This window comes from Pelodiscus sinensis, chromosome 6 (assembly GCF_052426305.1).
Source record: "Pelodiscus sinensis isolate ZL-2025 chromosome 6, ASM5242630v1, whole genome shotgun sequence".
NCBI lineage: Eukaryota > Metazoa > Chordata > Testudines > Trionychidae > Pelodiscus > Pelodiscus sinensis.
This window is the reverse complement of record NC_143057.1, coordinates 11,217,222-11,231,835: the sequence shown is the minus strand read 5'-3', so window position 1 is coordinate 11,231,835 and position 14,614 is coordinate 11,217,222. Positions and strand designations below refer to the sequence as shown.

Here is a 14,614-nt window from a genome sequence, read left to right as displayed (position 1 = left end):
TCCCTGAAAATGAATCTCCTCATGTGTAAGGTTATCCAGGTGTGTAAGTGTTTACAGAATCAGAGCTTTAGTGTGCCAAGCTTATGAAGTTTTATTCTTTACCCCAAACATTTTTAAAGGAACTTTCTAAATTGCAATTCACTGCTTTATCCAATCAGAAGTTTGTGCAAAGTAACCTTCTCTTTTGTTGTTTTGCCTTATCTCTTGGTTTGTGACTAGATTTGTGAAATTACTGGCACCGACACCAAGAAGTTGGAAGCAAAGATTGAAGAACTAATGTAGTCCCCGCAGAAAACAAAAACAGAGGTGTTCCAGTAAAACTCACTTTCCGTAGGCTCATATGTATCCATTTTCTTTCAGTCCAGTTATTCAGAATTAATACATCAAAAGTATGAAGATTCTGATCTGTATATGAAGGAGTTAAGGTACGAGAATGGAACTTAAGAGATCTGGGTTCATTCTTGGCAATGAGACAATATAGGACTCAGCTTTGTACAGGCAGTCCCTGACTTACGCGGATCCGACTTATGTTGGATCCGCACTTACGAATGGGGCTTTTCTCGCCCTGGAGCTCACGGGCAGTGAGTCTCCCTGGTCTGCTGGGGGGGTCCAGCAAAGCCGCTGGACCCCCCCAGCAGACCAGGGACACCCGAGCAAAGCTGCTGCCTGGGCGGCTTTGCTCCTTTGCCCAGGCGGTGGCTTTGCTCGGGTGTCCCTGGTCTGCTGGGGGGGTCCAGTGGCTTTGCTGGACCCCCCCCCCAGCAGACCAGGGGGAGAGGAGCAAAGCTGCCCAGGCAGCGGGGTCCCTCCGTCTGTGCGGCTTTGCTCTGGTCTCCCTGGTCTGCTGGGGGGGAGGGGGCGCAGCTAGTGCGCCCCCCCCCCCCCCCAGCAGACCAGGCTTTTGTTGCGGGACGGCTCAGGTAGAGCAGCTGGGGTGCTGCCGGGTTGGTCCTGTGGGAACCTACCGGACAGCGCCCCAGCTGTTCTGTCCCAGGCTCCAGATTCAGCAGCTGTTGAAACTGATCAGGCTGATTCCAGGAAGCTGGGGGCAGAGCAACTCTGCCTCTGGCTTCCTGTAGTCAGCCCCTGGTCAGTTTCAGTGGCAGCAGCTGAATCTGGAGCCAGTTCCGACTTACATACAAATTCTACTAAGAACAAACCTATAGTCCCTATCTTGTACGTAACCCGGGGACTGCCTGTATTTTTGCCACACATATAATTTGGATCTTGTTTGCCCATTGGGATTTTTATTTATTTAAATACTTGCTAATGTGTATGAAAAAAGGGATCCTTACTACTGTGAGTTAACAAAGGATGGACATGGCGTGTGTGGCTTCTGCCTGGCTAGATGGGTTTTGTGAACAGGCAAGAACAGTTAAAGTATTACAGGGCGTGGTGGGATATATAAGTGCACATTTTAAGACTCCTTCAGCTCCTATCTCAAAGAAAGGTCAAGCAACCACTCAGGAGAGGCAAGGAGGGAAGGTATAAAATACTAAAGAGCCAAAGAAATGCTTGTTCCTGACCATTGCACAACCTCACTCCTCCCATGGGATACAAAAGAGATGGGACAAAGACCGCAGACTCATGACCCCCCACAATGGAACATGACCATAAATTGTAAGGGGTAGGACCCAGGGTGTGTGTTTCAGATATAATTATGCCCACGGGGTGGAGAGGATGGGTCACAGGGAAACAAGTCTCTGTGGCATCAGAGTTATACATATGCAGTGAGGCGACTGCCCCACACAAGCAGAACAGGGGGGGACTTATTAGGAACCAATAGGAGGAAGGCTTGATGAAGCAGTCAATCAGGGCCAGGCTTGGCCACATAAGAAAGGCTGCTCAGCAGAGAAGAGGTCAAGCTCTACCTGGAGGGCAAGGGTGGAGCTCTGGCTAGCTGAGGAAAGCACCCCTGACAGATCAGTGCTGGTCAGGGTCAATTCAAGGCCCTGATACAGTGGCAGAGAAGGTGCTAGAGCTACAGGGAAGTGGCCTAGGGAAACAGGCAGCAGAGCGTGGAGGAGGAACAAGGAGTGGCTGTCAGCTAACAGGTCCCTGGGCCAGGGCTCAAAGCCATGGGTTCCCCAGGAAGGGGGGCGAATGGAGTTGGGTCACATCTGGAGGACCATGCCCTGAAGAGAACACTGTGGTCTGGAAACAACTTGGGTCCAGAGAAGATCCAGACAGTGGAGACAGTGAGAGTGACAATGGATATGAAGCTAATTCCCAGAGTGACCAGCAGGCAGCGTCCTGATGGTGAATCACTTCCCGTTACAATATACTTACTAGAAACTCATCTCAATAAACATCAGATGACTTGCAGTTTGGACTTCTGTTTTCTGTCTGCATCACTAGAACTCAGGGCAAGGGTGAAAGGAAAAGCCCTCTAACACCACACAGTTTCTGAGTGAAATCCTAGTTCCCATTTAGTTCAGTGGGGTCAGGATTCCACCCTGTATGTAATCTTGGGCCTGTCACATAGGGCCAGTTTTTCTAAAGAGCTTGGGGTCTCATTTGTAAGTGCTCAGCATTCAAAATTGACAGTGGGTTTTTCAAAAAAGCACATTGAGTGCTGGCCACTTAATAATCTGGCATTTAATTTTTGGTTCCTAAATGGTAGCTGAACTCTTTTGATAACCTGGCCTTAAATCCAGTCAGGTGGAAGAGGAAGTCTCAGGAAAGAAACGGCAGCTCCCATTGTGATGTGAGACCCATCATGCTGAGCTCTTTGGAAACACAGCTATTTATTCTGGCCTATAAATTGGAATAGAGTTCTTTTAAAAACCTGTGCACTTCTGTAAAAATATGATCCTTAATCTCCCAGTTTCCTCATCTATAGAGTGAGGTTAATAACACTTAAGTACCTCCCAGGAAGGGCTATTTTGAGGGTCCCAGATTTTTCAAGGAGAAGCACAAGACAAAAGTCTACACATAAAAGTGGTGAGTCCGCATGTTGTTCAGACAGGCAATGTTAGCAAGCTGCAAACAGACACACACACCCTTATTTCCTATTCCTCTGGCTGTTCCCCATCGCTCATCCAGGAACAGCTACTTTTCAGTCCATGCTCAAGCCATGTCTACACTACACAGTATAATGAAGCTTTACAATTTTCTTATTTCCCGTTAAAATTAATATCTCCATTCCCCTAGGCAGCTGTGAAATTTTCTTCCACAATGCCCAGACCTACTAGAGGGAGAGAGAGGAGAACAGCTTCCATTCATTTCTTGCTGAAATAGAGGTCTTGCCTTTGTTTTCTCTCTAAATGTGAATGGTGACAAGAAATCTAATAGATTTAGCTAGAGATTTCATTTTCTAAATTATTTCCCGTCCATCAAATTTTAAATCTGGGATTATCCCAAATTATGGATCCCCACTCCCCCCCCTCCCCCCCCCCTAGAAAGTTTCAGGTTTAAAATTCAGCATGCAGAGCCAGCGCAGAAGACTCCAACAGGCAAAACTGAACCTAGGAATTCTGGAATTTAGTGCATGAGCCTCTACCACTCAAGCTAAAAGCCCTCTACCTTTCAGCTAAGGCTGTAGAGCAACGGTTTCCAAACTTTTCCAGATGAGGACCCATTTTGACAATTCAGGAAGACTTGGTGACCCAAGGCAATTCAAAAACGGGGGAGGAGGGAGAGCAGAACCACCTAGGGAGACACTTGGCAACCCTTTTGAAATGTAATGGTGACCCATATTTGGGTCCCAACCCATAAATTGGGAAACCCTGCTGTAGAGGAAGCTCATTCTTTATCTCGGTAAGTGGCCACTACATGGGACAGTAACCCACATCAATAAGTTGTGTGGGTTACACATATACTTACAAAACTGACTGTACCATATACCAGGTCTCGGAAATGGTTTTATGAAATCTTCCATGGCCTGTGTGACTCAACCACACAGTGACTATTTTAAAAACAAACAAATTAGGGGACGGATGAGTGGTAGCCCCAAAATGCCTTCCTCATGCATATCTCCTACTACACAAACAGAAAAGAAAGAAATTGTATGATATATGCATATGTGATTTCAATGCCATGTTTTGTTTTGTTTTGTTTTTTTAAATATGTAGTGAAATTTCCCTGGTTAAAGGTAGTATCTTGAGCAGTGAATTGCAAAATGATAGCTTGTCTTATTTTATTTTCAAACTACTAAAGACTCCTGGCCAAAAAGGGAGGTTTTCCATTGCCTTTAATGAGCTTTGGATCAGGCTTTGAGAGATTTGTAGTCTTTCACTCCCCTGTCAAGACGCAGATAAGGTCAGGATCCTGTGTTTCCCCTGAAATTATTGTGGATATCAAAAGCACCAAAATCAGAGCAGGTAACTGCACAGCTGACTTTGGATCTGCTATTTTGGTTGATCTGTCACCGTCTTATTTTAGTTGCTGTATGTATTTATTATTAATCCAGTGAAAAGGGGAGCATAAATCCTTGTGTTTTTATCAGTTGCTGTATCCTGTTGCTCTTCACCTGCTAGTTCATCAGAACTACAAGGAGAACATAGATTCTTAGCTATGGTGCTGTTCAACATTTATCCTTTTAGCGGATCTGCAACTGCACAAGTGGAAATGTGAGTGATCTACCTGGAGTGAAAATATATGTTCTGAAGCTATATTGAAATGGACATTAACAAGATACTAAAAAGTTGGAGTGGCACAGTTGTTGCTGTGTTGATGCTTTGCAAGATTCAACGTTGTAGCTTGAGCCTGTCTTGAGTGGCTGAAATTTAGAAAGTTTTGGATTCACAACTGGATTTTGATTTCTTGCTCTCTGATTTGGATTCAGATCTAGACTTTGAATCCCTCTTCTGTTAGTCTGGTCTGACCTAAAAGGTCATTCACTTTTTTCTATATTTTGATACTTTCAGTGTTCATCGTTGTAAAGATGGCCTGAAGACCAAACATTTCATGGCAGGTAACAACAGACTGAAATGTTTCAGGGAGGCACAAAGCCAACAGCTCTCACCCCTCTCCGTCAGCCATTGACTGGTTGAAAATGCCCTCTTCACATATCAGTGTACTAAAACTGGCCTCAGGGTAGAACTTGCAATGGCAAATATGTATACAGGAATGATACCACCTCTGCATTGCAGAAGGTGCATGTAATACTCAGTCAATCACACAAAACTGTTCTCTATTTACAATAGCTAGCTCTGCTTGTGAACTGGAATAGTTTCCAAACTAAGCAGACGATTCCAGCCTCCTGTAAACAAATAACTGTTAAAGCTCAGGCAGTCTTCAGCGGCCATTGAGAAACTGTGTATAAAATTGTGTAACAACAGCTGACCATTCCAATTTATATGAAGTGAGTGCAAAGAATGTAAATATTAATTCGGCTTGTAGATGATTACCCAATTCCCTCCAACTCACTTTTGCATCTTTTGGAGGAGACACTATTTCTTTAACCTGGCTGTCCAGAGAAATGATGTACAGAATTTACAAGGCATTATGGTCTTGTGCATGAGTGACAGTTAAAGGTATGACATGACTGTGCACACAGCTGAGCCTAATTAGCCATGAGTGCAGCTTGTCACCAATCCATGTTTACAGCTGCGTAAACAGCATGTGCAAACTAGCCAAGACATTTTGCATGCACATTTACATGCTTGTCTGAAAATCTGACATTCTGAGTGTGTAAAAGCAAGATTTTACAAAACCTGAGAGCAATAGAAATGCTTCAGTGATGTTTTTAGATGAAAATGGAAACATGCTTTTTTAAAATGAAGAAACACTCTATGTGGTATTTTAACCCTATCACTGCAGAACTGAGGGACGGGTTTTTAAAAGTATATATGCACCTAGAGATGCAGATACATGCCGAGTGGGATTTTCTAAAGCACACTGGTGGCTAACTCCACTGAAATCCATTAAATGTTTAATATCACTTGTAGTGGATTTGATGGGCCTGGTGGTGAGGGGAAGATTATGTAAACATGCAAATGAATGGATGTGATTGACATGACATCAGTCATGTAAAAACATACTTGTGTGAGCTCTGTAAAACGTAGGTACAGCTGTATTTAGGAATGTGTTAAAGGAAAGATTACAGATGTTACAGACCAAAATGCCTGCTTTCAGTTTTGCTAGTGGTATTCAAAAGTTTTCTTTGATTTTTCCATTTTAAAAAATAAAATAAATAAGCAAGGCAGGGGAGAGGCCTGAAAATAATTATGTAGTATTGTGTTAAGTATGACAATGTACTCAGCATCTCCAAGGCAGGGCATGGCAGGAGAAGAGAAGAAAGAAAAGAGAAGAGAAGAGAAGAAAGTAAGGCTAGGCCTACACTCATAGGGAACGTCAAAGCAAGATATAAAAACCCAGCTACATTAACTACTTAGCTGGAGTCAATATCCCTTGTTTCGCGTTTCCCTGCCGTCCCCACTGCAGAAGGTTGACAAGAGCAAACGCTATGTTTGGCTTCCTTTACACCTCCCAGAAGCAGGAGTACCAGCAGCAGGCACAGGCAGCCTCTGATTTCAATTTAGTGAGTCTTAACTAGACTCACTAAATCAAACTCCAGAAGATTGATTGAGGCAGTGGCAATCTTCCATTTAGTATAGACATGGCCTAAGAGGAGGCTTGTGGGGTGGTACCAATGCTAGGCACTATTTAGAGTTAGCATTCATCCCGGTTTCATTTGTTAAAGAGGTTCCATCATAATTACATCTTTTCCTTCCTTTTTAATCTCAGAAACAAGGCCAAATTTCTTTTTATAAAAAGAGGCTTGAGTATCATGCACTCCATTTGCATGTTTACATTTGCCTGTGTATTTATCACATTCAAGCATGCAAACTGGGTGACTGACTATGCATACAAATCTTTATTTAGGCAGCCAACTAGCCCTGGGTGCTGGAAGCTTTCATTTCGTGTCTCTTTTAGGGTTTTGCACAGTTATGATAACTATAGTATACCAGGCCTAAATGTTTCAACATGGTTCATGATCAGCAGTTTTTGGGTGCTCAACATGAAACACTTGAAAGGCTTTTCAGGCAGCTGGTGCTCAGTGCTTTCTAAAAATCAGACCCTTTTAAGGTATCTCAAATTGAGCACCCGAACATTCAGGCACCTAAAATCACTGGTCACTTTTGATAATTTAGGCCGGTGCATGTTTGTAATTTATATGTACAGGCTCAATAAAGATGTGCTCAAATGAAGATGTGCACTAATCTGCACGGTTTTCGGGCATGGAGCTTACGTTTGTGGGTAGGACATATATTTGTGGCTGAGACTTCTTTTTTTACACATTTTGATGTATAGCGTTCTACAAATTTCCAAGCAAAATAGGGAAGGAGAATAGAGGGGAAAGGGGAAAAATCATGGAGAAACTGAGGATGGAACAAAGGAAGAGGAAGAGAAAAAGTGCAAGGAGACAGTGGTGGAAAAAGGTAGCCATGCCAAAAAAGATCATTTATGGCATTCAAAGGCAAAATAGTTCCTTTTTATCAATCTGTGGTCTGAATGTGATGTAGTACAGACAATGCAATAGTTAGATCTCTGCTAGACAAACCCTGTCTGTTACAGTGCTGCTTCCAAAACTCCACAAAGCACTTTGTCTATGCTCACTCAGGGTATGTCTACACTACCCCGCTAGTTCGAACTAGCGGGGTAATGTAGGCATACCGCACTTGCAAATGAAGCCCGGGATTTGAATTTCCCGGGCTTCATTTGCATAAGCGGGGCTCCGCCATTTTTAAATCCCCGCTCGTTCGAACCCTGTGCCGCGCGGCTACACGCGGCACGAACTAGGTAGTTCGAACTAGGCTTCCTAGTTCAAACTACCGTTACTCCTCGTGTCCTGGGCATGGAGGCCCAAGGGCTTCAGCCTCAGTCAGGGGCCTGGTCTCAGATCCATCTTGCAGGTAGACTGTGGGCTGGGGGCTCACACACTCCACCCCTCCCCCACCCGGAAGCGCATAGCCCGTGCTGGCGTTCCAGCCTTGCCTCCACCCCTGAGGATGCAGTGCCAGCACCAGCTTCCCTCTGCTGGGGGAGAGTCCTGAGTCTTGCAAGCCAGATCCGGCTCATGGGGGGCTGGAAGCAGCTCCTTGCGCTGCCATTCCCCCTCCCCTGGCAGGGGGGGAATGACATCACAGGAAACCATTCACCAGCCAATGGGAGCAGTAGGAGGTTGGGCCTAGAAGCGGCAGGGGGCACAGAGCTAGGTAAGTACCTCCTCATCTCCCTCAAGCCCAGACCCCTACCCCCTCTCACACAGCTATCCTACCCAGATCCGCTAGCCTGCTCCTGCACCCTCCCTGCCAGCTGGATCCCCCCACCCTCAGCCCACTTCTGCACTTAAGCTCCCAGCCAGATCCCTCACCCCCCGCTTGCTCCTGCAATCCCCTACCACCCAGACCTAGGGTTGCCAGGTGTCCTGTATTGAACAGTCTAGAATTTGAGCTTTCTGTTCAGGAAACAAATTGAGGAAATATAATTGATCAAATAGAAATGTCGGGTATTTTCTAAATAAGATGGAATGTAGATTGTGATGTAATGGTAAGTGTGTCCAGTATTTTTGTTGAAACCATCTGGCAACCCTACCCATACCCGCACCCTCAGCCTGCTCCTGCACCCTCCCTCCTCCCCAGACCTCACACCCACACTCCCTCCTGCAAGGATGGTTGGCTGGTGATCTGCAGAAAAGTTTGCACTGAGCAAGGTGGTCCGTGGGCCAAAACGTTTGAGAATCTCTGCACTAGGTGGCAGATTTTACACCAGGGATGGGCAGCCAATAGTGGGTGAGTTGCATCAATGGCCCTCCTTCACCTCAGTGGGCTGCAGCAGTCCGCAGCCCACTGGGTTTCCACCTGTGGCCCTGCAGCTCCCCTATCTGCTCCTCTCCCCCATTCGCCTCTGGCGTATTGGGGCATTGGAGCCTGTACTTACCTGCTTCTCCTTCTCCATCCCAGACAATAATTGCCTGATTTATATTCTATCCCTGCACCTGCCCTTCCCTCCCAGAGCTGGAATGCTGCAAAATACTTTCTGCAAACAGCTGACTTGCAGCGGACCAGTTGTGGAAGGGAGGGGGAGGAGAAGGAATGGCGTGAGAATTAGGAATATAAATGACTAGTCGACTAACTGATAAGCAGGAGCTTATTCAGTTAGTACTATCGACTAGTCTCATCCCCCCCATCTCTCTGCATTAGAAGGGACAGGGGAGCCAGCACATGAAGATGCTGGCTCAGTCCCTGGTCCTGGGTCACTCATTACACAGCATGGATCCTCCAAAACAGATGGGAGCAAGTGGGGAAGATGCCTGGCAGAGGGAAGCAGACAGGGGTGTGCGGGCCACAGGTGATGCCCCAGTGGGTCACATGTGGACTGTGGGCCACAGGTAGGCCACCATTGTTTTACACCCACTTTGCACAGGTTTAAGTAAACACAGGAGGCTCAAGGCAGCAGAGAATCAGGGCCTGTATGCTTTGAATGTGGTAGGGACTCATTTCCCTTTTTTAACCTCCCCGCCATTTTTCCAAGTATTACTGTAGATGCCATGCTGGTCCTTATGAGCAGTTCATGTTTAGCTAGTGACATATGGAAAAATTTTATGAGATAGCATCCACTTTTCTTTGTGACACATCCCAGCATAACTTTAAGCACAGCAATACAATTGTTAAATATTCATTGCAATTTTATGTGTGTCTTATACAAATAAAAAATATAGAAGACCAGAGAAAAAGGAGCAGTCATGCAATTCCCCTTTCCCAGTATTAAAGAACTGAATACAGAATACACCTATCAGGAACATCCTTAATTACATTTCCAGCACTAGAAATACTCTGTTCTTCATTTTATCAGATCTGACATCTCTGTTGCTATAACCACGACCTGTGGCAGTTTTATTGTGGCAACAACTGTCTGGGTTATTGCAGAATGCATGAGATGCTCCAGCATTTACAATGCAAATACCAAAAAAAATTCTATTTAGAATCCTATTTAGAATGCACCACACATTTGAATATTCAGCTAACAAGCTCGGTTTGGATGCATATCCTGCCTGCCTGCTGGTTGTCTTTAATACAGTCATGAAACCAGAGAGATTGCACTGGTGTAATTAAAGACAAGGTCTAGCTCTTCCTCATTTACCCCAGTTTGACATTGTTGCAATTTCACTGACTTCAAGAGAGCCAGTCCTGACACACGTGGGAAGGGAATTAGGCCCAGAATTTGGCCAATAATCGTTCAAAAATTATAATGAGCTAAGAAGTCATCCCTTCCCTCTTCTCCTCTACCCATACAAAAAAATTAAATGCAGAGTTCAAAGTGTTGGTCACAGTGGGTAATCGGGCATTGGAGGAAACATGCTGGAGGCCAATAAACTCAACAAAAACGTAATGCAGTACACACTGCAATGATTGTCGACAATAAAGGCAGGGGAGAGACAGAGGTCTCATGCGGAGGTGGAAGTTTTCTATTACCAAAAATCTGCATTTGCTGCAACTTTTGTCACATTGCAGTGTGAACACTCTCCAGGTTTTGTCGCCAGAAAGGGTTGCAAGTGTAGACAAAGCCGTAGTGTCTTATAACCCTCTGTTACAAGATTAGCCCAATAGATTTTGAGGGTATATTCTACTCTTGTTTAATATTCTTTAATGTTGATAAAGAGTGTGTACTGATGTGGAAATGGACTCCTAGGCATTTTCCTGGGAAATGTGATCCTGCAGTGGGATCTATTAGTGCATACCTTGCACCCCTGTCACGTCCCAAAGCAGGACTGGTGCTTTAGGAACATCAGTTGGTTCAATAAACTGAAAAGAACCTAGTGAAGAGTGATTTCCTCATTCTTCTGTAGTGAAAAAACATGGCAAGAAGGAAGGAAGTTTGATTTCGCTGTGGCAACGTGATTACTACATTGAATCAAGTAGTATTAATACTTCGCACTTCTGTAATGCCTTCTACCCACAAGCCTTCATGCACATTAAAAAGATGAATCCTCTTAGCTCCACCAGAGGTTTGATCCTACTCTCACTGAAGTCAATGGCATACCTTCCATTGGTTTTAATGGTGCAGGATTAACCCCCAAGTTCCCATAGGTAAGTATAATTATTCCCACTTTATAGATGAGAGAATTAAAAGCGACAAAGGTAAGAGCCAACATTTTCTAAGTTGGGTGTCTTGTAGTGAGGCAGTGTAATACAGCCGGTCCTCGAGTTGCGAACGGTCAAGTTATGACCATACGCATTTATGACTGAAGTGGTCGTAAATGCGGTCCCCGAGTTACGAACGCAATCCATGCTTACGAACAGCGCAGTTGCCATGTAACTCAATGGGCTCCGAGTTAAGAACACTTCGAGTTATGGCCAAGTGTTTGGTCCGTAACTCATTCATAACTCGGGGAGAGGCTGTGTAACTGTCCTGATTTTGCTAAGCAATGGCAATTTCCCAGTGAAGTCTCTGGGAACTGCTTGCACGCCTCCTCACCTGGAAAGCAGATAGGGTTGCCAAATGGTTTCAACAAACATACCGGAAACACTTGACATTACATCACAATCTACATTACAGCTTATTTAGAAAACACCGGATAGTTATATTTTCTCATTTATATTTTCTCCATTGGTTTCCTGAACAGAAAGCTCAAATACTGGACTGTCCGGTTCAAAACTGGACACCTGGCAACCCTAAAAGCAGACCTCTTTCAGTTAGGTGCCTAAATATGGAATTAAGTGCCTAGTTTTAGGCATCTACCTGTTAAATAGGTTTCATAAATGTATCTACCTTTAAAAGGTCTTGTGGGGATTTGATAATATTTACAAAAACAATCTGAAGATTAAATTCATTCTGGGCTAAACCCTGATGTCCTTATTCCATTTTTACTCTGTGCTTACTGCAGCAAAATTCCCAGTGACTTTATAAGTACTAGGTTACTATAATTGTGGAGCAATACACAGGCTTTTTTTAAAAGTCCAAGTACTTCTTAGTTATCTTCAGTTTCAGAGGTTACTCAGCATCAGTCTCTGATTTGCTAGCAGTTTGGCCATGAGACCCGGTAAACTATCATGCAGCAAGGTGGAAAGAGGCCTTATGCTACTTTTGTACTTCTTTGTATTTTGGGACTAGATAGGGCCCTGCTATTTCTCAGTATAAATCAGAGTAGCCTCATAGCCACTGTAATTTACAGTCAGTTGTCCATGAAGCACAAGGGTATATTCTGGCAGTTGAGAGTAGCAGATCACAGCAGTGGTTCTTTCCTGGCCATGCTTCTAGCATTCCTGTACCTCAAGCTTTAAGAAGGGGTACATAGCTCCATTATGCCAGTTAAGCACCACCCAGATAATTCTCTTACACAATTACCCACTCTCTGAAGCCTCTAGTTTTATGACCCTATATGCTGCCAAAGTGACGAAAGTGGCCTCAGGTATCTATATATGGTATGTATGAGAGAGACATTTATCCTCTTCACAAAAGGAGAGGAATAAGCAAAAGGTCAAAAAGTACACTGTAAAGACTGCACATCATCTCCCAGGCAGGATAAATCATCTGAGAGCTTACCACATGGTGAAAATCCTTTAAAGACACAAGGAAATGAAATAATAAACACATCTTTTGCCGGAAAGACTGTAACTAACTAGCACAATATCTGTGAATCCAGTTGATAAAGAACCAGGGATTTTCCCTAATGCTTGGTGAAAGGGGATATCTGCTTATGCGGAAACAGAGATAAAGCGTTTATTAGATGTTTAAAATATTTTATCTTTAGTCAAACATTTACCTATTTAACAATTTAACATCTTTTATTCCCTTTGGCTTAGTCTCCACCAAATTCTAAGACATGTAAGACATATATATTTTATAGAGTACAAAATATTCATGTGATTGACCTCAGTGCAAAGAACCTAAAAATCTATTCATCTCAATAATCCAGCCACAATTATAGGGGCACCAATAATCATGTTCTTTGGAATCAAAAGATAATTATGGAGTCACTTTTTACAATCACTCAACTAAATTCATCCCAGGATTTTAAGGCACGCAACGAACACCAAAACATATTAAATGAGCCCCCAAATACATCCCCTCTTAAAAAAAACCACACACACACACAGAATATACAAAAAACAAAAATATACTTTTAAAAGTTCCACACAGTTTAAAGAATTCTAATGAAATTGTCCATTTTAAATATGCAAAATATTTCTGAACCTAGTGGAACTTTAAGGGTGTTCACTGTATCATTATTATTACAAATATACAATCAGGACTAGTTTAATTTAAGCAATACAAGTGACTACTTGAGATTTCATAATTGTAGGAAGTCTGTGGTCTAACACTGACTTGGGAACTCAGTAACCTTCCTGACTGCACCTTCTGAAAGCAAAAGAAGAGAAAACTTCATGGCAACTTGTGAACTCTCAAAAAATCATAAATCATATAGAGTTGACTGAAACTACTTAAATAATGCACACTGGCTGGAGTTTTTCCAGTAATATAAATTGTAAATAATGATATGTCACAAGCAGCAAAATCAGCAATGAACCACTGTGGGCAAGGAATGACGGAAGGAGAAGAGAAAGCATCTGAGTTCTGGGTGGTGCCTAAGCATGTGAAATACTTCCTGGTAATCATTACACAGCAGATATTTCCAAAGTCACTGAGCTTTTAGCAAGAACTGAGAGCCATAAGCTATGTAAGAAAATGTAGGCCCGCCCTTAGCATGTGGCTGTGATTAATGCATTTCTCACTATTTGATCAAAAGTTTCTTTAATGCCAAAAATTCCTCTACCTACCACTCTCTTTTTCTCCCATGTCACACTAAAGAGGCCCCATTTAATTCCAGAGAAACAAAAATACATGCTAAATAGGATGTATTTCCATCCATGTAATCATTTTTTATTTTCCGTAATTAAAAAAAAGAAAAATATCCTTTATTTCTTAACATCTGTTTTCAATTTTCCTGGAAGAAAAAATGCTTTCACATTTCTTATGCTATTATGCTAAGCATCTTTGGCCAAACTTTAGGGATCTTTTTTGCTTGTTTACTTTTCCAAGTAGGCACCAAAACACATTACCACAGTTTCTAATTTGTGTATTTTTAATTTGTGTGTTTTGTATTCCTTTGATGCTTTTTATCAGTCGGTGCTGGTGTATTGGCTTTTCATATATAGAGAGATTAATCAAAATTGCTTGCCTCAGAAAATTTCAAATTTTGGTTGAAAAATGTATCCTTACACCAAAATACTGCAATTGAAAACAATAATTGTTCAGTATTTGAACTCCCACCAAAAAACTGAAATTTTCAGTGAAATCCTCACTCCACCTTTTTTTAGCACACTTTGTGGATTTGGAGGTTTTCAATTAACAGACCATGAATTGGTTTTCAATACATCACACACTTTTATTGTTTCTTCGGCTACGTCTAAACTGGCATGATTTTCCACAAATGCTTTTATCGGAAAAGTTTTCCGTTAAAAGCATTTGCGGAAAAGAGCGTCTAGATTGGCACGGATGCTTTTCCTCAAAAGCACTTTTTGCGGAAAAGCGCCTGTGCCAATCTAGACATGCTCTTCCGCAAAAAAGCCCCGATCGCCATTTTTGTGATCAGGGATTTTTTTGTGCAAAACAAATCTGAGCTGTCTACACTGGCCCTTTTACGCAAAAGCTTTGCGCAAAAGGG

General features: G+C 43.0%; 1 protein-coding gene across 2 annotated transcripts in view; it reads left to right on the top strand.

Annotated features, from left to right (window-relative positions):
• Positions 1–335, top strand: part of LOC112545100 (thioredoxin-like) — a 46,141-nt gene extending 45,806 nt beyond the window's left edge. For both annotated transcript variants that reach the window (XM_025182499.3, XM_025182500.2), the window contains exon 5: positions 220–335. In XM_025182499.3, the coding sequence (XP_025038284.2) occupies positions 220–282 (63 nt within the window). In that variant the 3' untranslated portion in view covers positions 283–335. The remainder of the gene's footprint in view (positions 1–219) is intronic.
• Positions 336–14,614: the final 14,279 nt, after the last annotated feature.